Source organism: Chelon labrosus (genome assembly GCF_963514085.1).
Source record: "Chelon labrosus genome assembly, chromosome: 5".
Lineage (NCBI taxonomy): Eukaryota > Metazoa > Chordata > Actinopteri > Mugiliformes > Mugilidae > Chelon > Chelon labrosus.
Genome location: NC_140341.1, coordinates 25,273,603 through 25,301,030, shown reverse-complemented (window position 1 = coordinate 25,301,030; position 27,428 = coordinate 25,273,603). Strand labels below are relative to the sequence as shown.

Here is a 27,428-nt window from a genome sequence, read left to right as displayed (position 1 = left end):
CTCCAGACGGCACACATGAAAGACTAGAGGAGAATCCTTTAATTATTTAGTTGGTTTAAAACATGTCAAAGTTAATCAAGTCTAAACATGTGATATGTTGCAGTCTGCAATCTATGGTCACAGTAGACCATTATGAGTAAATATGGGCACCAAAAGATGCCCATGGTGCTATTCCATTTCAGATCCAAGCCCTTAAACAGGCCCTCGAAAGGCTCTCCATTCAAATAACTTTTAATCAGCGAACTTTGCACTGCATACCCAAGTTTTGCTCTGTGTACTCGTGGAGCGGTTACTCAGTTGTAATTTCTGGGTGGGTAACATACACCGGGGAGGCATGCAGCCATGCTGCCTGATGTCACACACTAAGATCCTGGTAGTGCTCTAAAAATAAACACACAGATCAGCAGGGCCATGTGTCCCCATCAGTGGACAGGTCGCTTACAGACGTCCAGGTCTGTACATAGGCTGCATATGGTGGAAAAAGAATGTATTGAAAGATACCAGTTAAGCTAGTATCACATTTGGACAGTAACATTCATTCATTTATGTTCTGTAACCACTTGTCCTCTGGAAGGTCATGGGGGGAGGGGGGCTATCCCAGCTGTGATTAGGCAAGAAGTGGGGTACACCCCTAGACAGGTCACCAGTCTATCACAGGGCCATTCACAGACAACTATTCACACTCACACCTATGGCCAATTTAGTCACCAGTTAACCAAAAGAGCATGTCTTTGGTCGGTGGGAGGAAGCCAGAGTACCCGGAGAGAACCCAAACAGACACAGGGAGAACATGCAAACTCTACACAGAAAGGCAGTAACAGTTTTACTCAGTGTAGCCCATGCAGTCACCTGACATGGCAACACAACACACAGAATACTAATTACTTCACTTAGTTGAAGTTGAATGTGTGCCAGTGTATTTTATCCACCTCAAGTATTAACTTTCAAGATTAAAGTTGAAAAAGTGATTGAATCTTCAAGTTTGGCCTCATTTAAGGATTAGTGATCTTTAGTCTTGAAAGCTAAATGTGGAGTCACTACTCAGACACACTATTGTGAAATTCAAAAGACAAATCAAGTTTTCTTTATTAAAGTTCAGAGGTGGTCATGTTGTGAGTCACTTCTTCTTTGTGGAGGCCCAAAGTTTAAAGGTGAAAGCAGATGGACAACTGAGCCTTCCTTTCTTTGGCCTGCACTGCACCTGTTGAGACTGGGGCCAGCATCTTTTCCGAAAGCAGGTGTCATGCCTCCTGCAAGGGGCATTTGGCTAAACCTTGAACTTGCATCACAAATGCTCTGTCCAAATCTGACTTAATAGCTATTAAAGGGGTTTCCTAATATGTTTTGTGTGAGTCGCAGCTCTTTCATGGCTTGCTGCTAGTCCAACTTGAGGGTCTTAACTTCTGCCAAGAGTCCCCTTCTTCATAATCACAAACTAGGGTCACTTATCATTTCACTTTCAATGTAACCAGGACAATCGGGAGCTCTCAATAAAGTGCCATTGTAAGGATAAGTTGACATTTAAGTACTATCCAAACAAAAAAAGGGAGAAAAAAAGAGACATATTTATTACAATGTAACCATTTATTTCACTCCACTACAAAATTATATAATTATTTCATCTATGATACAGTCTCCACATATACATAATGTACAGTTTAAAGCAAACTGAGGATATGATACAAATAGTGTACAGTGTAAATAGTCCTTTCATACAACAAATGAGCATGCAGGTTTCCCGCTTTGCAAGAGTTTTAATTTGATTTATTTTTTCCATAGGTTACCACTTCCTTAGACATTTACACTTATGGACTAAATATAATACTGTAATAACAACAGAGTAAGATTAGATGGAATGATAGGAATGATAGCACATTAGACTTTTCTGGTACAGTTTCAAGCTGTATTTTTTCAAAAAACAAAATGGGTCTGTGTTAATTATTTATAAACTGCCAAATCCTTCAAATATAGCAGGCCATGACGTCACCGAATCAATGCATGTTGTTAGCACATGTGTTGTGACACCTTTATTTTTGTAATCCATTGGTCTGACCGGGGAGTGTGAGTGTGTGTGTGGTCATAACATTCACTTAAACCTGTTCTGTTACATCTGCAATCATTGGTCATTATGGAAAAGTAAAGTTAAATAATGGATTACATTCATCAGTCCAACCAGGAGTTTTCTTTTTGTATCATTTCTTGTAAACACAAATGTGCAGTATAACTAACAGAGAGAGCAACTGCATGTGCGCAAGTATTAACAGTGTTAAATTACATTGGTGCTAGTACTTAAATCTGGTGACTGAATTTTTACTTGGGCTGAGATTAGGCCACTATACAAGGAAACATCTTGTATTTCATTCACACATCAACAACAACAAGACAGTTCCATCAGTGAAATGTTCAGGAAAACAACGGCTTCTTTCAGTCTCACATGTCTACCATCTCATCTCCTACTACAATTATCAGTCTGGTATTGCTTAATATTTCCATATTAGCTACTTGTGTGAAGCACATATCTTGAAGTTTCAAAAAGAGATAGTAAAATATGATTTCATATATTTTTTCTGATTTATAAAGCAAGTTCACAAAATGCTCCATCTGAACAGTGTGTCAAAAAAAGTAACCGTTTGGCATATTTTACAATACCAGGAGTGACCTCCATAATGGTGGCTATCCTGCATGCTCAATGCAAGGAGAATTTTCCCTGAAGGTACATAAGATTAGTGTGTATGTTATTATTTCAAAGATGACTAAAGAGAGAGAATTCTAACACTGCGTAGTTGCTAAAAGCATTTCCTCAAAAACATAAAAGGTACCGCCCTTAATCATACATGTCAAAGTGCAGCAGTGCTTCAAAAATGGAAGAGTGAACGAAGCAAGATACTAATTTGAAAAGAAAAAAAAAAAAAAAAGTGTAAACCCTCTTAGGGAAGGTAGCCTGAGGGGAATAGCCTGAATGAAGGGGTTTGGAAGAAGAAGGAACGATCCCAAAAAAGGGTCATGAAAAAATATAAACCAAGAAAATCATGTAACATGTAATATTTCAGTCAACTTGGCCATCGGGAGCCTCCCTAGTAATCCTTGATTTCTCCAGGCGAGTGTTAGAAATTCTTGTGCCAGTCAGCTTAATGTGCCACGAGTATGTTTAATTATTGTCCCATAGGTAGTCTAATAGCATTGCAGCGGATCCCATTATCATCATGGAAAACAGCAAAAGAACCAGAAAACAAGACAGCTCACTACTCCAAAGTAACTCCAGGTCGAAGTTCGACGACCTGACAACAAGAACACAATGCTGGATTCTAAAAATGCAGTCTGAATTTCTGATTAAGTGAATAAGGAAATACATTTGAGTTTGAGCTAATGCTAAATGTGCAGCATAACTAAGCATTAAATATAACTTTATATAATGCCCAAGTCATGAGCTGGACACTGGCTCATTCCTAAAAGGCACCATTATAGATCAAGGGCCAAAGATGTGGGTAGGCTAGTGCGCAGAGCAAGAAGATGAGTTTTACTATCATCAGCTGGCTCATCTCCAACACAATGAAAATCCACTCTCTGTTCATCGTGTAAGTATTTGAGAATAGTGTCAAACCACTGATCCTCTGAGTAGCACTTTTATTTGCCAAGATCTTAGAGATGTTTTTCGCTCTTTGTGTGTAGGAACATATTTGGAACGATCTCCTATTCAGACAGGAAAATCTAAAAGTGCTGTATTTGGTCCCGTGCCACACAGTCCCCTAGAAAAATGGTTTTACCATTGTTCTGAACAAAAACTGCAAAAACCTAAATATTCAGTGCATTTTAAGACCTTGTTTCTCACTCAGGTTCTGGAAGAGAAGCTGATTCCAGTCACCATCTTCTGGATCTTCTCTTCATTCTTCAGTATGTTAGACCTTACAGCGCAGATCTTGTCCTGCTGGTCCCTGATCAGCTGCTCCAGCTCAGTTAGTTCTGCTTTCAGAGGCTCCACCGCCCGGTCTGTCGCTCTGCAGCATGGACAAACAGACACACAAGAACAAAGAACTGATAATTAGTTGCTCAAATGAAAAATATAACAGCAGAAGACCTGGGTGTTTTTGGTAAAATCTCACACAGCTACCTCATACTGCTTATTACTTTCATATTACTTTCAATTTAAGATAAAATACTGGATGTCTGTGGGATTACAGTAGCATATCACCTTCTAAGAGAGAAAAACAAGTGATTTATGGATAGTCTTTATTTTTTTCTTTACCCATGGCAAGGACAAATTTAATAGTAATAAACGTAATATTTTGGATTCAGAACTACAGTACTGATCAGTACTTTCTATCAGTAAGTGTGATAGAAAGATAACACCCTTGCACTGCATTCAACAAGTGTGTTTTGTGTGTGCCAATCCAACCTCTGCTCCTGCAGCAAGGCCTGTGCGTGCTCCTTGTTCTCCCGCCGCCAGGTGTGCAATTCAGCCTGCATGGCATCCATGTCCTCCTGGATGTAGTCCATGATCTTACCCAGAGGCAATGAACTACGGCACACCAACTGAATGGATGAGCGAAGCCGCTCGATTTCCCTCGTCACCATGTCCCGCTCTTTCTTCCGTGCCGCTTCGGACACCAAGTTCTGAAATTGAAAGTGGTACAATGATAAGGTTTGGGGGATTAAATCCTTAATGCTGATAAAGCATATAAACTTCAAATACTAGAAGAGAATATGTTGGTATTTTCATTGCATGTTTAATTTAATGAACAGGTCCCTCAATGTTATAGTCTGAAGAAAGGTTTTTATATGATCTGTATGATTTAACACTCAGCACTATAGCAAACAGCTGTAAGAACACACACAAAAAACACTTGTGTGTCCCTAGACTAAAACATAATAAACTCTCTTTGGGAATTCCACCTTTTGCAGCAAAGTCTCAAATGACCAGAAGCATTGCAAGGCTGTAATTTAGTGGTTTAGGATTTCAAGGCTAAAAATGTTAGGCAGGAATTCTACCAACCTAGCTGTATATATAAAGATCAAAAGCCCTGCTGAATTGTGTTGGCTAAAGTAGGGGGCCTGGCTGAAATGCTGGTGAAGGCTTCCAGTGTATGGTGTGCGGCTGAAGGGGGGGTTCAGTATATCCCAATTATGCTCAGTCCCTTGATGGCAAAAAGTAGGGGAAGGTAACAGGGAAGAACCTCCCTTGGCAGGGAGCAAACCCAAGGATGTTTGCTCAGCTGGGCTTCGCAAGGCCTGTGTGTGTGCGCACGCATGTGTGTCTACTGTGAAAGCACCGAGTAGTTCAACCCTAAAGCCACATACGCACACACACACCTACAAACACCCACCAGAGGATCAGGCGAAGCATACAGTGAACACACATAACCCCCGCCCGCAATCGTGGGTCTTTAAGTCTTGTTTATTTTAGTAACAGGCTGTGGCAGTGGGGTTATTTTACGACAGTATTGAGTAACAACTACTACACTTATGCCTCCTTTCAAGTTCCACTCTTGGCCCAAAATATGCCGTTTGGCTCCACAGATGGGAGCACCTGCCTTCATGAGGCTTCAGAAATCATACTTGCAACAGTGCGTAAACTAAATGACAGCTTCCTCTTCAAAACACACAATCTGTCATAGAGCCTGCTCGGGTGGAAGGCCACATATGCTTGGCATAGCTGGTGCATATAGCATTTGCCTTATCAAGCATCTCTTAAAACAAACTAAAAACAGCTAACTAATTACAATTTTGAAAGTGAGCTTGACAAGACAAGACCACACTGCAGAAATGACATCAGACATTATTGTTTGCCACCATTTCTTTTCAGGAAGCAAGTACAAATTTCTGAAAACCTCACTCGGTTACCCGTTCGTGGCAGCTCAAGAGTGTGAGGGTTGAACTGCCTTGGCCCAGTGGTCCCAGAGCAAGGTGGGTGGCTTTCCACTGGGCGCCATGAACCTTGCAGCTAGACAAACACTCTATGGCTCATTCAGCTTGCCTGACTGTGGTTTGGTCTGCATAGCCCAGACAACCCACGGCTTCATTCTATTTGCCATCCCCTTGCTACCTTAGTCCCCCCACCCCCAGCACCCCTCCTCTGTTGGAAAAAAAAAAAAAAAAAAAAACTTAGTGTGAAAACATGACCTCTTGTTCGTGCGCAATCTGTCTGGATAGATAAATCACAGCATTATGGAGGTCTCCGTCGGGGTCTACAAGACCTGCGTGCTCCTAGTTTTCCTTTTTCTCGCCCAGATCACAGAACAATATTTAGACATGGTGACCACAGAGGAGCAGAAGGTGAGAGAGGAAGAACAGGGGCAGGTTTTCCCATTATCTTAGTGATGGAAGCCCCAGGCAATGTGGAGGACAGCACCTCTGGCTTGTGCTAGAAAAGTGAGTGGACTCATAAGTGGAAGAAGTGAAGTTTGACTTCTATAACTTTTCTTGCATGCACATACAAGAAAAGGCATACAATTTAACTATGCATATCCCAACCCTGCAAATTACAGTACAATGTAAAATTCCTCCAGTCATCACATGCGTAATCAGCTTGATTAGGAACTGTGTTACAAATGATTTATGGGTTACTTATACAGATTTTCTTTGAAAGAGAAAAACATTCTTCAAAGCATTCTCTGACAAGAAATTTTAGTTGAAAGCACAGAACCTGTCAGTGCCATAGCAACCTTTGGAGTATCACTGAATGGGAAAACAATGATTTAGACACAAGCTGAGGACTTTATGGAAACAGAGCTGCTTCTTTATATATATATATAGATAGATATATATATCTATCTATATATATAAAATAAAGCGTTCATTACAGAATGAATGTGGTCAGAACAAGAGCTTGGCAAATCAACGCAAAGGAATTACATAAAAGCTTGTATACCCGCAATCAACTTCACTGCAAATACAAGTTAAGGTTACAGTAGGCTGTGACACAGAAAGCTCAACAGGCTTGTTATTTAATCAATCTTAATGAATGAATTTAGGGAAATCACACAGATAATTACTAATGCTACGGTGAAAAAAAAAAGTTTTTTTTTTTAGAAATAATAGATCATTAAAGACCAAATATGAAACCTTCAGGGATGATGTACATTTGGAGACACCGACACATCCAGAATGTTCTTGCAGTGACTTCTTCTAGAGATCAGCCAGAGAATGAGAATTGGGCCTGCTATTTTTCATAAAAGGCCATTCAGAAGTCTAGCTAGATCATAAAAATAACTTGGAGTCAGTGAGGTGAGGACAAACGCAATGAGGTTAAAGGATGTTGTTACAAGGTCACAGTAGCCGCTTGGGAAAACAACAGAGATTCCCACCAGGCGTATGGGGTGAGCTGAGGGGAGACTTTTGGGGGGCCATTGGCTATGGTGCAGTGAAAGATTGGAAATAATTTGTTGTGCTTAAACTTTCACCTTTATGAAGAGAAACAGCAGTTTGTAAGGTATAACTTGGGGTCAAAATATGTTGACAAGGTGGAGGTCAGGCTAGATAACAACTTCTGGCTGCCTCATAAACTTGACCAAATTCCTCCAACAAGTCAATACGACCTCTACAAAAGTAATATGACTAATGGAATGCCACAGGGTCATTTCCTTGTGTTTCCACAAAAAAACGCTGGATGTTTATGAAGAGACAGAGGTCTACCGAGAGGAGTATTTATTTTCTTGACAATTCTGCAGAGAGTATTCTGGCCCTTCTCCTCCGTGACTCTCACTCAACAGCCATCCATTTGTATGCCACAGCGTTTATTTATACATTACAAACCTTCATCAAGGCTAATTTGATGGGGGCAAAGAAATAGAGGGAAAGAGTACACAAAAAGTCTTATGAAAACGCAGCTGTTACAAGGGGCAGATTCTGTCTAAATAAAAAGAGAAGTATCTTGGAATAATATACAAGGCTGCCGAGGGGTCATGAGGAAGGTCATCCCCATAAATATACAGCAAATACTTGGGTCACACACACAGTGGTGGGACATGGCAAAAATCACTTGACTGTTTAAGCTTTCCTTTTATTTACATCAGTTTTGCAAGAGCTAAATTAATATAGGTATGGCAGAAAAGAAGTCTCAATGGGAATAACATAAGAGATAAGCCTCTGTAAATGTCAAGGCCAACATTTCTGTACTAAACCTAATATTAAGAGGTTTGTGCCTCTTTTCCTATTTTACCGCTGCATTTTGACAAACATTGTCATAAAAAATGAAATTACAGCAGCTGTAATTTCAAACCAGTCAAGCCACACAGAATGAGGAAGCTCAATATTTACATTTTTGTCCCTGCGTGTTTTACCATGATTACAATTAGAAAAGGGGGAAAAAATAACTCCATTAAGCTGACCTCTCCAACCTTTCATGTCAGGAAGGAAGTCATTATAGTTCTTTATACAGCTGACGAGGCAAAGCCAATAATGATGGTCGGGTGGACTGAGCAGTTCGCAGTTCCTAAGTGCAGACATACCTGGCCTCGGTGCCCCTGCAGACCATACAGGATACAGAGAAAACGAAGGTTTGGAGACGCTGAAAACTGAGGAGGCTGCATTAAGAAAATTGGGATAAACTCTACAAGGCTATGCTCATGTTACTAAAAGAGCTCAGCTATTTTGGATGTTTTGTCTGTGCATGTCTGTTTGAATGTTTGGTTGGACTTGTCGTTGTGGGTAGAGATATGTAAAAACTACATTTAACACACTGTAAAGTTCACCGCATTCTAGGCTTGCACATTCCCGTCAAGCTAGTTCAATCTACTGCTGGTTAAGCTTCGACAACTTCAGGTGTGCGTAATGAGGGATGATGTGGGACAGGGCCACAGTTAGGAAGAGATAGATCAGGGGCCTTTCTGCACGAGTGACAGTCCAAAACAGTGCATCCATCAGAGTCAGGGTGGTCAGTTAGGAAGGGATACAGGGAGCGTATGCTTCAGTGAAGTGGACCACCCAAAGCAGACAGCATACACCACCTCACACCATGGAGTGCAGACCAAACTGTAAGCTTCACACTGTTTCATACTCCAAATATTGATGAATGACTGCTCTCTCTGGCTGCTAAACAGGCTCACAGACTGGAACCCAGGACGAACGGCAGTAATGTGTCACCTTGAGAAATCATGTGCAGAATAAAGTCTAGATCAAAGAGGAGATGACAAGAAAGAAGCAACCTTACTGTCATGCCTCTCAACCGTATATGTATTGTTTTTACTGGAGGTTGTTCAGCGACAAAACAAGAAAAAAAGTGAAAGTAAAATAGAAATAGAAATTGGTGCAATGATTTGCAAATAATCTAAACCCATATTTAACTGAAAATAGTACAAACACAATGTATCTAAAATGCATACTTCTGAAACTGATTCCAAAGGGATGGAAAATGTAATACTGATAAAAGAAATACCTGGTGAAAGATCTAGGGACCAGGCTGGTAACATAAGTGTGAACAAAAAGAGCATTCCAGAGAAGCCAAGTCTTAGAAGAGAATAAAGAGGGGAAGGTTCACCACTCTGTGAAGTGGTATGCAGGTACTTCAATAATTAAACAATTATGTTTTATAATTGCAAAGAAGGAGGGTATCACATACATGTCTTTAAAAGACTGAGAGAATCAGAAGAGATTTCTGTGCCAAAAACAATATCAAATGTGATCTTCTGGCCATCAGGTAGCACTGCCTTACAGTCATGATTTTGAAGTGGAAATCACTGAATAGACTCAGGAACACTTCTGCAAACTGCACGCACAAATGCAAATTAAAACATCTAAGAAAAAAAACATATATATTGACAAGATCCAGGAATACTACTTGTTCTGGCCCCAAGCTGATTGCAGATGGAAAAATTTGAATTTTTTTGAAAATCATGGACACCAGCCAGTAATGGAGTAATGGCTGCTTTAGCGTACACATGTACATAATAACATATGCCGCCATCAACACAATGTGATTTTTCAGGGAAAGTCTTCTTATAGTCTTATAAGTCTTCTTACAAAGCCAAATGACTGCATGTATTCAGTCACATATCAGAATGGCTCCATATGAAGAGTCTGGGTGCTAAATGGGCCATTCTGCGGTTAATTGTCCTATTATCAAAACAAAACTACAACAAAGGAGACTCTAAACTGTTGAGCATCTGAAATACTATATAAAACAAGAACAGGAAATGGGAAATAGTTTGCTTTCAGAAGCACAACAACTGATCTCTCTAGCTCCAAAATGGTTACAGAGTGTTGTTAAAACAGGTTATGCATCATAGCAATAAACATTTGTCTCAACATTTTACTGGGATGAGTTCAAAATTGGCAAATATTTTTTGTCTTTGTACTATTTTCAGATAAATATGGGGTTTAAATTATTTATGAATCATTTCCTTCTGTTTTATTATCAGTTTATAATTCCAGAAGTTTTTGGGAAACAGGGTTGTAGAGCAGGGTTGAAAAAAAAACTTGACTGAAATACTAGGTGTGCATTGTATGATTTCTATCAAGTTAAAAATGTGAAACGTGTGAACTGAAAACAAGCTCTAAGAGCTTGTTCCCAAGATGGCAGATACCTTTCAACAGAACCGAGAAGTCTGTAACTAAAAAAAATAAAAAATAAGTAAGCATACCTAAAATATTGAGCAACCCAAGAAAACAAGCTCATTTGGCTCCAGACATCTTGATGTGTGTATCAGTTGTGTGTGGTCTGCTAAGGACCATACTTGCTTGTCTGGTTATTAGCCCTTCAGCTTCACTGATGGGGAACATTTTTGTGGTTTCAAGGCAGTGCAATTACACCTCGCCGCTCCATTTGTTTATATCTCTCTTTTGATAAAAACCAGTGTTGCACAGGGTTTTTCAGTGTGGTCAAAACATGATCCCTAGAAGCAACATTTCCAGAAAGAGTCGCTGACAGAAGTTGTGAAGATGTTTAATAACTGATGTTGATAACCTGGAGAAAACAGGGCTAATATTGCCACCTAGTGGAAATACAAGAAACTACGCTATACAGTACATACCTGTTCTTTAGATTTGGGGGAGGATGGTGACAATTCATAGTCTTTCTTAGTCTCAAGGATCTTTTTCACAAGGCCACCTACAGCGAGAGAAACAATGAGAAGAAAATTAATGATTTATAAAAAATAAAATAAAAAACTAGGTCATGTGACAAGTCAGAAGCTGTAGCACTGTTGAGCCCTTGTAATAAAGAAGGAAAACAATAAAGAAAATATAAGTATGTACCATGCTTCTCTTCACTGTCTAGTTCCTGTGCATGTTCCTGTAATACAGAAGAATAGTAGATTAGTACCCATTAGAGTTCATGTTTTTCTATGAACAACTCACTGCTGGAATCACTTACAACCTCCATTTCAGGAGCATCTGAGGGTGGAGGGACTGCCTCCTCCACGAGAAATTGTTCATCTTCATCCTCGTCATCTTCAGATAGCCTCTTCCCGTCCATGATGACAGGTGCTGAGGGTTTGGCACTAGACAACCTGACAGAAAAAGAGCTTAACTCATTTGACTACTACTAATACTGCATGTATGAGAAATACATGCCGTCTTGAGGGCAAATCTACACTGCGTAACTGTTCCAAATGCTTTTGTTTGTTTTTGGTTTGGTCAGTAGTAATCTGTTCTGCTAGTACAAACCGAAATACACTTAAAACCCTTAAAATTAATTCACAAAGAGAAGTACTGTATGTAGTCCTTGTTAGTATAAATTAAACATTAAGATCAGTGAAGATAAATGATGAAGTCACCTCTCAGCTGGGGTCACATCAGTGTAGCTTTCTTGTCTCTTGACACGAGGTGGTGCTGGGCGAGCACTGCTTGGCCGCGGTATTCGTCTGCTGCTGTAGAATAAGGGAGTGTGTATATATATATATATATATATATATATATAAAATATGGAGTAAATCTTAGATTTTAGATCAAAATTTTACAAAAGCAAGATTGTGTTAATAGCACTTTGATATCTGCTGAATGTCCACCTTGTGACAGCAACACTGAGTCATTCAGATATTTTGGGGATAACATTTGTTCTGGACAACATCAGTTCCAGCTAATGTAACACAGATGCCCAACAAACCAACCGTAACCAGTAAATCAGTTGAAGAAAAGAATTTCCTAATCATCCACACTGTAAAATCTACTGGAACTCATCTCTGTTCAGGTCCTGGGTAGTTTCAGAAGCAAACGCCAAGACCAATTTTATATAAATATTTAAAATACAACTGAAATAACACCACATAACGCAGTGAAATAACACTACAAATAACACAGAATCAGCTTCTCTTTGGAATTTCTCAACAAAAACTGAACATTCTGAGCTTCAGAAATATTTTATCTATTATTTGACTATAGTATAATATTGCATTGTATATTGTTTCGATTTTGGTCATATTGTATAGAGCTTGTGTATGTGCATGTTTGACAGATGAATGTGAAAGCAGCCCAAGCTTTGGAAGCGTGCTTTTGTGATCTTGAGCAACACTTTTTGCAAGCAAAAAGTAATGAACCCTACACAGTGCTTCAGCAAAGTCTTGCAAATGTGGTGAGGTTGATTGTTGACTGTACAGACCTGGAAGCCATGTCGGATGGCACTGAGGATCCTCCAGCGTCTCCATTTTCCTGGGGGACAGGTCTCTGGGCTAATTGAACATCTCCATCTGTGAAAGGAAAACAATCACTGGTGGTGAGCTTTGCACAGTAGAGCAAAGATCACACCTAGCCCTAGCATACTGAGGCTTGACCGCTTGAACAAATAATTGTATTTCTTTATAAAACTGCACAAACCTGGGAAAGCATTATTTATTTATAAATGACAGATTTTGCCTCCTTACACTCCCTTTCAACACATGTTAAGAATAGGCTTCAACTGAGTGTTCCATTTGAATACTTCCTTATAACACCGCGAGAATGTGTTTTCAAGGTTAGCTTAAAAACCCTTTGAAAATCTAGTCTTTGGAGACTTCTCACAGTTATCTTCTCCCCTGGATACAGTGATGTGTAGGTATACTTCAGGATCTAATAACATCCCTGTTGGGTGTGGTTATAGGTGTACTGGGACACATTTCTACACCCAACAATGGAGAGAAAACTGTCAACCACAGTAGAAAGTAAAACAGCTTTTTAACATGGTGATAAGGAAGTCTTCAAGATCTGCGATTCATTTGATCCAGAATCAAACAAAGAACCCACAGATTATTCTCATACAGCTTCAGTGTCCACAGGTGAACTTTGCTCTTTGTTTGGATTTTCTCCTACATTGGCAGTGACTTAAAGTTCGAGAATATTAGCTCCACAAATAGATATTAACTACTTTTGGACTTAACGCCAACATAGCTTTGTGTTTATTTCTGCAAATGTCTTATTGCCTCAGGTGTACCTCTTCACTCAGGCAAGTTTGGGTTGGGTCAGGATTCATTGTCGGTGTAACCTATTGAGACACTGTATCTAATACAGGACTTTACAAAAAAAACTCGACTGACTTATTCAGATGCTTTAACAAAGGATTTCACTACTGTTAATCACTGAGTGAGTAATTTATTCAGTTAATGAGTTATTAAACTCTTGTACTGAAAGTCAAAAAGGTAGTTAACATACTGTGGCTAACATGATTTATATCAGGATTTTATCACTAAATATGGGTTTATCAATAGAAATGTATGATCAATAGCCAATACTGCAGCTTTCCACAACTATCCTCAAAATGCATTTTACATTTGTCTGCTGCAATGTTGATCCTTTTTCCACAAGAAAAATTCTCATGTGATTTTTTAAAAAAACAAACAAACAAAAAACTTAGTATGTCGTTATCTACATGGAACTGTATAAGGGAGACAGAAGGGGACAGAGGGAGAGCGAACACTTACCTCCCTCACTGTCAGATTCATCTGTTGAAAGCAAGGAACAATGCATTGTTAGGATCCCTTCAAGTAAAAACTAAACATTACAAAGACAAACACAAAAGTATTTGCTATAGAAAAACAGATTTGAATAACCTGTGTATCTTTGAAATATTTATAGTAGAATATCTTTGTAGAAAATGTTTTATTGTCAGTTCGAAAGAATATGTACTGGTTCTGCCAAAACAACAGTGACAGTGATGAGTAACTCCTAACTCCCATTAAGGGAACTAGCCAACATTTTTATTAGTGGAATACAAATAGAAGGCTGTCAACTGTAAAATCAATCTGGACACACTAAAAGCCTCCTGTCGACGACTGAAAGACAGTCAAGAGTACTATTTTTTTTATTTGCACTAACTCTATGAAATGCATTCTGCTAGTACAGGTAAGTAACATAGGATGTAGAATAAGGTGGGGCTGGGGAGTTACCTTGACCTCCAACTTTGGGTCTCCGCCTCTGCCCTTTGGCAGATGATGGCCGAGGTATTCTGGCTGGACTATCAGACTGTAATGGGAAGCGAAATTATACATATTTTGGATGGCAGGCACTGAAAGGCAACACACACTGATGCATTCTTATTTAGAGCTCTCTTGTGTGCGGCTGAGGTTCAATACACAGCATTAAGTCCAATCCCAGCTTTACATGCTGGATCACACATTCAGAAATGATCTACACTGCCAACAAATATTTACTAGGTGTCATGCTAAAGGTAAAACCTCGACATTTTTCCATGTAGCAACATGATAGTATAGCACACAAGCAAAGGCAGATTCCCTTCAAATCAAAGCGAGAAATGACTGTTGTGAGGGGTAGAATAAGCACTGGAAGCCTCAACACCAGACATCTAATAAAATAACAGCGGAGGCGTCATGCAAAACAATACTGAACTGAAAACAAGCCAAAAAGCAAGAGTGCAACAGTATCAGAGGGAATGTAGGATGGAAGTGTAAGCTCTCTCCTAAAAACAGCAACAAAGCAGAGCAACAAACAGAGACAACAGCAATTGAATTGTTTTGGGTAGTTAACTCCCTTACTTGGCTGAAAACAGGGAGATTTTATGCTTTACTGAACATTCCAAGACTCAATACGTACCGCATCGTATGAAGCACAAACCTACAATATGTTCTACCTCAATAATAGGTCTAAGAGCACGCTGGCAAAATGTTTTGCATTGCAACAGTAATCCAGGCTAAACAGTTGAGTAGCTACCACACAGGAAATTCCCTCCCCTGACAATAGCTCAAAAGACATTCAAAATCTAGTAAAAAGTAGAAGCAGACACTCAAAGAATCAGAAGCATTTGAAAAGAAAAAATGCCAGTAATCTAAACGGTTTCAACAGACTAAGTTCTTACCTGGTTCTCAACTGATTCTGTGGGCTGCACAGGTAAAGAACATAGCATTACACCAGAAACTAAATCATCATTTAGAATTAGAGGAAACGTCACATTTGTTACAGCCAGATTAGTACTAAATCAAGCAGCTAGCCATCCCAAAGCCACTACAATCAAGACTACATTCAAACACTAAAACATCTGCGATATACATCTATTTTCTATTGATCATTATTGCAGGCTTGAATACCTCTTCAGCTGGATTTGGTTCCTTGCAAGAATAAGAGGCAGAATTTTAGAAAAGTACTTTGAATGTCTTACTACCTGTATATCAATGTTTAATTCTTCCAATATGTAAAATCATTGACTTGATTGATTGAACTGTGTCTTTCTTGGCTTGACAGATTTGTATATACATTGTCAATTGTGTGTCTAAAGATTGAACTTACTGCTGGCACAGTTTTGGCTGTTTTGCTGGGCTCTTCGGGCTTTTGTTGTGGTTCTTCTGATACCCTGGCCTGGGCACAAACATACACATTTAACATGAATAATAACAATTGTGCCAGTATTTAAGCTGTGAGTGGGGTCAAGAGTCATACCTTGCTATTGCCATTTTCTCCACCTTTGATCCTCTCATCACCATCTTTGTGTCGCTCTCGCTCTTTTTCTCTGTCTCTTCGTTTTTCCTTGTCTCTTTCTCTGTGAGAATCTCTCTCTCTAGTCTTCTCTCGGTCTTTGTCCCTTTCCTTGTCTTTCTCCCTTTCTCGATCCCTCTCTCGGTCCTTGTCCTTGTCCCTATCCTTGACACGTCCTTTGTCCCGATCCTTGTCTCGCTCCCGGTCTCGACTCTTGTCTTTGTCACGGTCTTTGGCATAGTGGTCTTGTTCGCTGCGCTGGTGCTTATCAGAGCGTTCCCTTTCACGGTGGTGCTCTTTCTCTCCGTCCCTGCGTCGGCTATCGTGCTCTTTGGACTGGTCTGGTTCCTTCTGGTCCCGACTGCCGCTGCGCTCTGTAATCTTTTTTTTCTCCTGAAATTGTGTATATCAACACAGTGGGTAAAAGTTCAATAGTAGTCAGAACACACTGGAAAGATGATAATTTCAAGAAAACCATCCAATCACAAAGTCAAATGCCAACACATTTCACAGCATATGTTTGATTGACACAATGTAACAACTTTAAACTTCCACTATTTTAGTGGGCCGAGGACTCTCACCTCTCTATCCTGATGACGTTCACGTCCTTCCCTATTCTCCTTATCCTGTGACCTAGAAGTGCTGGCCTTCGACTTTATGTCCACCTTTTCTCCTTTTAGCACTCGCTTCACTGCATCATCACTGGACATCTACACATCAGATACAGGAGAATCATACAATGTAATGCAGCAAACCAAACCCCAAAAAAGGTCAAACACAGATTCTTATTTTGCAGTTTCTTCGTTACATGTATGTATGAGCAAACATGTCACATTTACTGTATTTGACAAGGTGACCAAGTGACCAGTATAAACACTGTCACACTTGTTTGAACACACTTTGCTGTCAGAGCTAAATACACATTAGCAGAATGCTTGTGTTTTTGTTAGCTTTTCAATTGTTGTTTAATGCACATTGAAAATTTTGAAATACTATTGCTCTTGCAACTGAAACCAGATGTCTTCAAAACAAAAAACAGACACTGCATAACATCTGAGAAAAATCGCCAAGAATTGTCTACACACGGTTTAGAGAGCAACTATCCCCCAGGCATCAGCTTGTCTGTTTACACTCAATCTCCAGGGTTCAATTAAAATATTTAACATATCAACGCTCTCCCTGAGGCAGCCAGTTTTCCCAATAGTACAATAGTTAGATGTGGAAAAATAACACAATTTTCTTTTTATGCAGTGCCATAACTATATATTATTCACAGAAAAATTGTGAATAATAAATAAATTGGAAAATTCCAGTTGAAGTGTTTTCAGTTTGTGTGTGTGTGTGTGTGTAATCTTCTAATAAGACAGACCTTATTTAAGCAGCACTTGGCGATGGCCTGCAGCAGCTCATTGGTTTTCTCAGGCTCATGGCCGGCCACAATGCGCGCTGGCTTTGCTGCCAGAGGCTCGCCACTCACCAGCATTACAACATCTATAGCTTTTTGAAGGAAAGCTATCTTAGAGTCTTTATCCTGGAAAGCAAAACCATGTTGTGATGTTTACGAGAGATGACAAATGGTATGAGCTTGTTAAAGTAAATGAATTTCAGTGGGATTATTTACCAATACAGTTTAGTATGATTAAACCCTTGAGATACGCACATTCTTGGAGAGCACTAATTTATTCCTAACACACTAGAATTCCCTAAAGCTTACATATTTAAGCACATCTGTAAATAGCAAACTAGTCCAACTAAGTCCAACTGGTGCTAATACAGAATTTCTTACTTTTAACTAGCCAACAATGATAAATTGTGTCTACTCTTCAACTCTGATTTCTCTCCTTTCTTGACTAAGCTACTTAAACTAAACATATTATATTTTACCTTGTAAAATGTGGATACTAATTTGCCACACATAATGAAATAACTGAACTGCTTCTCAGATGTTACTTTCAGAAATCTATCAATTCAAGTTCAAAACGTGAATCTTAAAGAGACAACATGTTGCCTAATACAATGCAACATAAAAGAGGAAATGGAAAACCCAAATTTATAACAAGAACTACCTTCTGAAAAGAAAGAAAAAACACTGCTGCTTTGATTTAATTCTTGCATTTGTATGTACATAAATAAAACAGACCTTCTTCTCGACTAATGACTCAGATAAGCGGTGCTTCTTGTCTATCAGCCTGCTGCATCTGAGAAGCCAGCCAACTGTGTAACATAAGGACTTGTATCTGGTGCAGCCACCCGGCCCTTCTGTGTACCATTTGATAATAGCGTGGCCTTTGCAGTGTTGATTGCTTTATAAAAATTTTATTCTGTAACACACAGGAGCTTTCTAGACATTGAATAAAATATAAACTGGCAATTTATTAAAAATTATGTGCCACTCAGTTAACCAGTGGCAAAGGATTTCTACAGGAGTTCCTACAGGATTTATTGCTGTGAGACCCACCTCTCGGGTCTACCTCAGTATGATTTAGCATTGATTCTTGTATAGTTCATAAAGAACTAAATGGTCTTACACCAAAAAGCTGAAGCCAGTTGAATTTATTGTTCTTTGTTTATGTATAACCTTGCTGGCTATTACCAAATACAACGATTTATATTCGATTATCAGCATCAAGCATTATGAAAGAGAAAATAATGCCCGAGAGGGCTTGTAGTAGCCATTACTGACGATTATTATAAGACAGTATTGCTGTTTTGTACTGACTGAAGTAATTTACAGTTAAAATATATTTAACACAACTTCAACTTTGAAGAAAATAAGTCAATTAAAGACTAAAATGTTGGGTGGTCAAACAAATTACCATCATATTTACAGACTGTACTATAATATCATATGATGTATAAGAAAGAAGTAAGTTTAAGATTTGATATTACTTTCACTACTCAATATATGCCTATACTCGTCATTAAACTTCTTGTATCTCCTATATAGGCCCTACAACAGTGCAGGAAGAAACGATTTTAAATTATAAAGACAACAATGACAGATTAACAATATTTAATTACAGCAACTTGCTCCTATAGTTGTAAAGAATCAAGTTTTGAACAAAAACATTTGTCAAAGGTCAACTAAGAAGACCTTTCTTCTGCTAACTTAGCACCTTCCTATTTAGTACCGGGGTTAACTCACAAAACAGCCTTGTCTTGGGTTCTGACACCTTAACAAGCTCTCTCAGCTGTGTCCTGCCAGATCCACTCACTCAGAGTGTTACAAAGGCAATGTGTAGGGTTACTGCAACACACAAACACTAGCAGACTGCCTCGTGTAACAAATGGGTGATATCAAGTGAGGCTGCTTCTTAAGACACCAAGCAAGCACATAAACAGAACACAGACAGGACAGGAACTCTATTGACTGAGGAATAACGATATCAGGCTAGTGGAGCAGGGGACCAGGGGTAACAGAAAACAATAACAGGAAGAGAATGGTTAGCTTACCTTTACACCATCTGACTTCATTTCATTTTCCTCATATAGGCCTTTCATAAAACCAGTGGTCCTGATGACCTACAAGTGGTAAGGGAAAAAAAGGTTACACAGCTGTTACATAATTTTCACCATAGACTATTTCATAAAGATACACACTGTAAACCACACAAATATACCAGCACCAGCTTCAAAGTGGCTTCTGGAAATCTATTCTGAAATTTGTTTGTATAAATTCAAAATATGTGGCAGTAGTGTTTTGTTTTTTTTGTTTTTTGCAGACTAATCGTGCCAACAGTATCATTCAATTTAAACTTGAAAGTAGTGGGTTGGTTGAAAATAAGATCAAAATGTTTCGTAAATTACCATCTTGTCTTCAACAGCTTAATTACTGGTGTCAAACTCAAAGATGTTGCTAATCAGAGGAGAAGAGACACACGTACAGGAACGCTTCCCTTTATAAAATATACATGAACCTATAGTGAAATATAACACTACCTGATAGGTGGAGAGTGACAATGGCCTTTGTTTCGAAAGGTGAAACTGATTTTTACTCTGCTTGACACCTCACGTCAAAGATGTCTGCAATGTGTACGAAGTTAACCATGAAAAGAAAAATGCTATTTTATAATACAGATCAGATTAGATTTTGATCTAAAATATTATTAAAAGTGGTTGATGGACTAATGGGATCAAATTAAATGCCAGCGTGTAATATTATGTTGGACTTGGGTATCACTATTCCACGTGGCATTGCCATTTACAATCTCTTTATTTTCAACTGGCATTTGGTTTGATATAACCAGTTGCACCAGTTGGCCTTGATATACAAGAATACAGTTTATGATAAAGAAAAATTAATTATTTAGACTCCACTGATGGCTGTAATTTCTTATTGAATAAAGCGTCTAGCCTACTTGGTCTCACTCTAGTTAACCAATAGAGTACTAATTTGGTTTGTTGATCATAGTGTGCGCTCGAGTCGTGCCTAGCAACTGGACGAAGCTGTTGGCATGGCTAGCTACCTAGCTAAGCCACAATGGTAACTGCGCATCCCAACATTTAAGCTTACTGCTAATTAGCAATTAGCTCTCTGGTCAGAAATATATTTGTATTTTAAGTGCTTGGCAAGTGTCATTCGTAATAGACCGGCACTGTTAAGCAGCAGGAGCAGTAACGTTACAACACTGTTGCTTGATGTTTGCTAACTTACTTAGTTAGCTTAGCTCGTGCAACTGTTGGGTGTATTAGCTAGCTAACTGGTTGCCCCGTTTTGTGTTTCTAAATGACACAGGTGCCGTTGGCATCAGCCTTTCCTTAAACACGGGGAAATAGGTTCACGGCTCCGGTTAAAATAATGCCAGCCTGCTAACGTTGCTGAACATTAGCAGCTCAGTCTCACCTCACTTAAGATGTCGTGAAGGTATCGAAACGGCGGCTTGCTTAGCAGTTTCTCCGTGAGAGGCGGTTTCTTTATCACTTTGCCCAGGGTGTCCTGAGTCTTTTTCACCACTGCGGCATTCATGGCAGCTGGCGAAAATAAAGCAAATGACTTTAAGCGCAGAACATAAAGCAAGAAAGTACTCCGAAGTGGAAAAAAACTTAGCGGCTCTGTCGCCTGGTTGCTATGTCAATATTCTGCAATCCCAGAGTGCACCAGTGATGCAGACTGCGCATGCGCCATGGGTTTACGGTTGCTAAGCATTCTTTGTGTCCATAGCAACAGCTAACAAACAGCAACAAATCAGATAGATAGATAATCCTGGAAGGAGAGTAGACAAGGAGAACCCAATCAAACAAATGAAAAATAAAAAATATATCTGTGTTTTTGTTTATTCGTGAAAATGGGCCAATATTACCTATCTGTTTCATTTAATTGGGTTCTTTGTCTACTTCTGGAACATTTGTGAAAATGCGCTGCTGTTTTTAGTCATTTTATGTAGAAAATTCTGAGGGCACAAATACTTTTAAGTGCCACTGTATGTCTAAGGTGCACAAAGAGTAGAAAGCAGTTTTAGTATTAAGAATGACTTTACTTTTAGACTGGCACATTTTGAAATAAGATGTGAATGAGAAAACCTTCTTTTTGAACCTGTGGGTTCAGATTTTATATAAAAGCCCTTGAGTAATATATACATTTTTTCTGAACCCCAGACTTTTATTTATGATGTATGAAGATAATTTCCATAGTAGTTTAGTTTCACTCTGCACAGTGTGCTATCAGTCGCTATTACAGTAGGCCTACTTTGTGTGTGTTTCAGTGAGTGATTGTGGTGAAGGTCCTCTTCATCACTTAACTAATAACATAACTAATTACACAACAGCACTCAAATGCTTGACAACTGTAAGGGTCTGTTAGGGTGAATGTTAGTTGAGTAAGGGTTTTATGAGATTTGTACTAGTAGAGGTATTCGGGGAAAATATATATGTTTTTATGTATGTTATTCAACCCAATATTGTATGGTGGATCTGGGGAGGGAGCTCACCTGCTCAGTGGTAGGGCTTGAGTCATAATTGATGGCAGCCTATAAAAGGGAGCCTGTGCACACAGACAGGGTGGGTGTGTATGATTGGCAGGGCTGTGACCCAGACCTCAGGCCACAGAAGGGGCATGATTTTCTTTTGTACTGTTTTTTTTTTAAAGTCTTTTAGTTTTGTCATGCATTTTTTGGGTGAAATAAACACTTGGTTGGTTTGCACCTCATCTCAGACTCAAGCTTCCTGTTTTAATCCAACCACTACCAGGCCATCCTAACAGTGATAGTCGTCTTTATTTATAGCACACTACTATGATATACCCGTTTGGCCAGTTCAGTTGAAAGAAAAACGTTTAACAAAAGAGCCGGCATATGGGAGGGCGACTGCAGATGCTTGTTGCTTCATGCTGTCAAGGTAAGACTTGAGGACACTGTCATGTCTGATTTATGAACATATTTAAAGTCTAAAGTAACATATTGTCTTTCAGAATAGCTACACACTGTGTTAAACTTTGAAAATCGTGCGGTGCTGTGGGAGTTTCAAGTCATTGTTTTAAGTTTCATTTCTGACATTGCCACAGCTGATGCTTTGAAAAATGATAAGTAATGGAATAACAGCACACAAAAAGTAAAAGTGTTAATATGGATGCAGGAGATCGCTCTAAATAATAGTACACATTTTACTCGGAGACAATGTTTAGTAATTCTTTCTTAGCTGCTTTAGTATGTATTTGAATCCCAGTCCTGTCAGGCTAGTTTGGTGAGTCAGATATCCGTAAAGTGTGCCGTTGGCAAGCCTTGTTACTGCCGTGGCTAAAATATAGATGTGCATATTGCTGAATTTCTTCCTAACATAATTGCCAGCAGTAATTCCAATTTTCTCAAAGGACAGAGAGGGAGTTATGCTTCGCTGGATCTTGTTAGCTTTGTTCATTGGCGTCTGTGCCAGTGCCGGAGAACAGAAAAAGAAGAAAGCGAAGTCTCAGCCCTTATCAAGAGGTGGGCAGTCCTTCTTCTGTCAACTGTAGCTAACGTGCCATGAGATACAACTTTACTTTTTTAGCGACACTTTAAGAACAATAAACTCTTGGTGACACTTTCTTTTTTATCCTGCAGGATGGGGTGCTAACATTAACTGGGTCCAAAGCTATGAAGCAGGCCTAAAAGAAATGGTCAAGAGGTAACACTCTCATGTTTGTTTATTCTTGCTTAGATTAGTTTGCTTATCAGCAAGATAGACACTTAGAATCAAAGTGTAAAAAATGTAACTGTATTATTGCCGGTTATTCTTTTAAAATGCGGCATGCACACATCAAATCTTTTGTGATTTTGTTGTGCAAGACTGCTTACACACCCATCTATGTGCTTATTGTGTTGTGGAATGTACTGAGTTGTTTCTTTGTGGTTTTGCTCTCACAGTCAGAAACCTCTCATGGTCATTCATCATCTGGAAGACTGCCCATATAGTCAAGGTACTGCAGTAACTCTGGTTAATAGAAAAATATTGAATGTAAAATTTATAGACATGGGAATCCTGCACGGGCCCTCTCACCCAGAATTAGATTTGGTTTCACGGGGAACACAATGGGTGCATTCCTTAATACCTGCAAAGCAGGCAATGAAGTGGGTGAGAGTTATATTCATAAATCACTCAGCTGGTTTCCTGGAAGTCGGCTCGATGGCAGCCTCCACCGGCAATTCTCCACATATAAACAGTTGAGACCACCTATGGGGCAAAGTCTGGCTTTTACTTTAGACTTTTGCTAGGTTTGAGCAAAAAAAAAAAAGAAAAAAAAAAAGAGTTTTTGTATTTCTTGCCTTTGAATGCTTGAGCATAGCGGCACTTCATTTCATTGCTCATTATTCAGGTTCACTTCTTAATCACACCATTTAAGAAAGATTTAAATGAAATCTGTGTCCTACATTTGTAATCTTTAAAAATAAAACCAGACACGGGTGTTCTGTAGGTCAAACCTGCAAAACTTGTTCTTGACTTGTCTGTATAAACGGTAAACGGGCATGAACCATAGGTATGTCCTGCAAATGTGTACCTTTTACATACACGTATAAATATTTATTAATTCCACTACATATAATACTATCATGACTGGTTGGAGGAAGCCAAAACATGAAACTAAACACAGTTATTCCAACAGCACTGAAGAAGGCATTCATTGCTGACAAGACCATCCAGAAAATGGCCAAAGAGGATTTCATCATGCTCAACTTGGTGGTAATTAAAGATCTGTTACATTCAATATACGGAGAACATCCTTTCCACTGTAATACAGTATGTAAACACACAGACTGGAGTGATCAAATCAAATGTCTTCGAATTGGATAGGTGTAGATTTGATGCATTATTTTTAGTACTATGTAGATTGATATGAAATTAGTAATTTTAATTCATATGCATTTAACTGTTTGTCATTTTACAGGAAGAGACTGGGGACAGGAATCTGGCACCTGATGGCCTCTATGTTCCCAGAATCGTCTTTGTTGGTAAATACTTACATTCATTAATTCTTAAAACAAAAATAATGTATTTCCTGCTGAGATTGCATCAGAGCTAATCTGGTCTAATCTACCGGTCAACACACCCTAAATTTAGCAGCATAACAGAGATTATAGAAATGGAACTGATGAGAATGAAAGGCTCAGAGCCAGTAGTGTATAATTCACGAGGCTATGCAGTTTTAACTCAGTCATAACCAACTCTCACTGTTTGGCTTCCCTCTGGGTCATTTCATATTTTCACTTTCTGTTGCTTTTAATGACTGTTACAAGCAGCCTTCAAAACACACGAAAGCAGCAGTGAAGTCATCTGATGGAGATGGTTCTCCTCATGAGTGTGACATGTCTCTCTGCAGACCCATCTAAGACCGTGCGCGCAGACATCACGGGGAAGTACAGCAACCGCCTCTACACCTACAAGCCCGAAGACATGGAGATCTGTGAGTGACTGTTCACTGTCTGTAGTGACAGACTGCACACCTCACCTGTCAGCAGCCTGCAGACAGACTGGACCCCTGCTGTTCTAACCCTCATATTCCTCCCTACCCATAATACCCATAAACCCATCTGACAGAAATGACTAACTTTTTTAAGAGAAGGGTCTGACAGAGAGAAAGCTGGGCTTCATATGGATGTTCGTCAGAAAGTTTTGCAAGTTTTAGGTTTCGGCTGAGGGACATTTGGGGGGGCACCTGCAGTGCACATACTTGTGCGCTGTTTGCAGAGGTAAAAACAAAACTGAAGGTAGAAAATGATTTGACAAAACACTGGAAACCAAGCTAAAATATCAAATAATGACACATTTAAAGAGTCCACAAGAGTCCACATTCTTAACCAGTAGATGTGGAGTGAGTTTAGAAGAATCCTGGATCTTTGCTTTATTCAAACGACTGGTTTAAAGGAATATAGTCTGTTTTCTGGAACAGTAAACGGGTTAACTGCGGGCTTCAGAATACTGTGTTTCTGCTTCCAAGATCTGTAATCGCCATTAAATTCGGGTCATTCCAAAATAATAAAAACACGTAATCATGTAACTCACAATAAGTGAAAAGCCGCATCTGCATCATACATGGCCTCAGCTGTCAGCCTGGGTGTGTTTTGTCCGGGTGCTCCAGCTTCCTCCCACACATGCTTGCTAGGTTAACTGCCGATCGACTGTAGGTGTGCATGTGAGTGTGCATGGTTGTTGTCTTTCTGTGTTAGCCCTGTGATAGACTCTCTCGCCTCTCACCCAGTGACAGCTGGGATAGGCTGCAGCCGCTCCACAACCCTCTAGAGGATTAGTTGTAAAAGATAATGGATGGATGGACGTCAGGCATGTAAAGGCACAGTGGGTGATCTTTGTTCTTTTTCCTTTCTCTCTCAACAGTGGCCTTCAACATGAGGAAAGCCAAATTCTTGTTGCACACTGAACTCTAACGTGGCTCAGCGTCTCCACGTCTTCTCCATGCCTGCTCAGCGTTCAGCACTGAAATATTTCAATTCTTTCCAGAGAACATTAAAACCACATAAATAAATAAAATTGTAAAGTGTCATTTTTTTATATATTTTTTTGGTTTAAACTTCAAGTTTGCGTGCTGTAAACACTAGACATAGCATTGTTTCATTGCTTGATTAAGCTCACATAGATATTTCAACACAAACATTTTGATCCTCTCTTACAACACATTGAGTACATTTTTAATATGCACTGGATGAAAGAGTGTGTCTCTTTAAAACAGTTACACAGTTAAAGGAGAGGCAGTGGAAATATACTTTTAAAGTGAGTTTTACCTCAGAGAATTGACTATTAAATGCTTTGTTGAACTGAGGTGTTTTTTTCCATGTGATAACAATGGGGAAAGAATCTATTCTCAGGGGGCAGAACGTGGAAAAATAGACTGGATTTCACCTCATTGATAGTGGCATGATTTTACCACTAGGTGGCAGTATAATATAGATTCCCAAAGTGTCGTGGCTATGTGACTTTTTCCACTGAAATCCAATTAATTCTAAATATTACACATTAATTAGGAGGTTCTTCTGATTTAATTTTATCAGTTATATAAATATTATACTGTTCACGTAGTGTGTAGCATTTAATTATATATTCAAACAACCCTTTCGCTTGCATTGTAGAGACTGTTTCACATCTTTTTCTTGTATGTTTTACTGTGTGTGCCTCAGAAGTCTCCTACAATTTGAGCTTCTCTACTTGATGGTCGACAGGTATCAGATAATTGCACGTGCAGTTATTGCGTTATTGGACTACAGATACAGCAGTGGTATTCATGCTGCATCTCTGTTTCTCCCGTTAAACGGTGCTCTCTGACAAAAGTGAAATAATTCTAAGTAACTCGACAGAATGGGACCGCGCTGCATTGCCACAAATAACCCAGGTGCGGTTTTCTGCTGTCACAGCTTGAATTAATGAGCCATTTTTTAATTCTTAAGGCACCACTGAGCTGCCTTTACATTTTTAAAGAAAAACATGTGGACATAAATCAGCGTAAGTCAGTGTTTTGAAAGCGTGCACAAGCATCACCATACAGTCAAAACTATTAAGACTAATAAGATGCTTCCTGGAATAATAAAAAAAAAATATATATATATATATTTTGGATTTCTTTAAATTCAGAGGCAGAAGAAAACAGAAGGCGATATTAAATGGGTCTGTAAGTTTGATTCCTCAATTTTTCCCAAAACATCTTCCAAAAGAAACGATCACAGAGAAATGATTAAATAATTCACACTTCTGGTGCATTTCCTTTTCTTTTCCCACAGTAAGCGTAGGCGTTTGAAGCAATTGTGCGTCTGCATTTCCTTCATGTTTTTCAGCTTTCTATCTTTCACATGGACCCAAGATGATTCCTCAGGAACTCTTGAGAGTTTCCGAATATCCCCCACTCCTTTTCTTAAGAAATGGGCTTCATGGGCTTACACTCATGGGTTCATAACAAATGTGTTTTCTGCTCAGACTTTCCTTTATCTCAGGCTTGATAATTCCCTCTCTGGATCAGTGCGAAGCTGTTTCAGTGCTTTCCGAAAGAAAATTCTGCTTCCGAAATCCTCTAGCACCTCCAAAATGCTGTCATACTCTATAAGGAATTAAACTTTCTCAAGCATTACTTGACAAAATGATTATGTGAAGGGGAAAAAAAGAATAAAATTTAAAAATAACTGTCAGGA

The 27,428-nt window shown here is 39.1% G+C and overlaps 2 protein-coding genes across 4 annotated transcripts; one reads left to right on the top strand and one right to left on the bottom strand.

The window, feature by feature from the left end:
- Positions 1–1,598: 1,598 nt before the first annotated feature.
- Positions 1,599–20,973, bottom strand: traf3ip1 (TNF receptor-associated factor 3 interacting protein 1). 3 transcript variants are annotated; one of them, XM_084544836.1, is made up of 17 exons: positions 20,672–20,973; positions 19,282–19,350; positions 17,198–17,359; positions 16,410–16,538; positions 15,793–16,221; positions 15,643–15,711; positions 15,444–15,464; positions 15,215–15,238; positions 14,289–14,364; positions 13,824–13,844; positions 12,530–12,617; positions 11,709–11,801; positions 11,306–11,441; positions 11,188–11,224; positions 10,965–11,041; positions 4,394–4,611; positions 1,599–3,995 (listed from the first exon to the last, which is right to left on the bottom strand). In XM_084544836.1, exons 1-17 carry the CDS (start codon positions 20,792–20,794, stop codon positions 3,830–3,832), a joined length of 1,938 nt encoding a protein of 645 aa, XP_084400962.1. In that variant the 5' UTR covers positions 20,795–20,973; the 3' UTR covers positions 1,599–3,829. The 3 variants fall into 3 exon arrangements, with proteins under 3 accessions (XP_084400962.1, XP_084400963.1, XP_084400964.1); XM_084544837.1 differs by having other exon boundaries at positions 11,309–11,441; XM_084544838.1 differs by lacking the exon at positions 15,444–15,464.
- Positions 20,974–22,119: 1,146 nt separating this feature from the next.
- On the top strand, positions 22,120–26,152 carry agr1 (anterior gradient 1). The gene is made up of 8 exons (XM_084544277.1): positions 22,120–22,161; positions 22,634–22,745; positions 22,863–22,926; positions 23,166–23,218; positions 23,903–23,979; positions 24,185–24,248; positions 24,617–24,700; positions 25,630–26,152. Exons 2-8 carry the CDS (start codon positions 22,649–22,651, stop codon positions 25,677–25,679), a joined length of 489 nt encoding a protein of 162 aa, XP_084400403.1. The 5' UTR covers positions 22,120–22,161; positions 22,634–22,648; the 3' UTR covers positions 25,680–26,152.
- Positions 26,153–27,428: the final 1,276 nt, after the last annotated feature.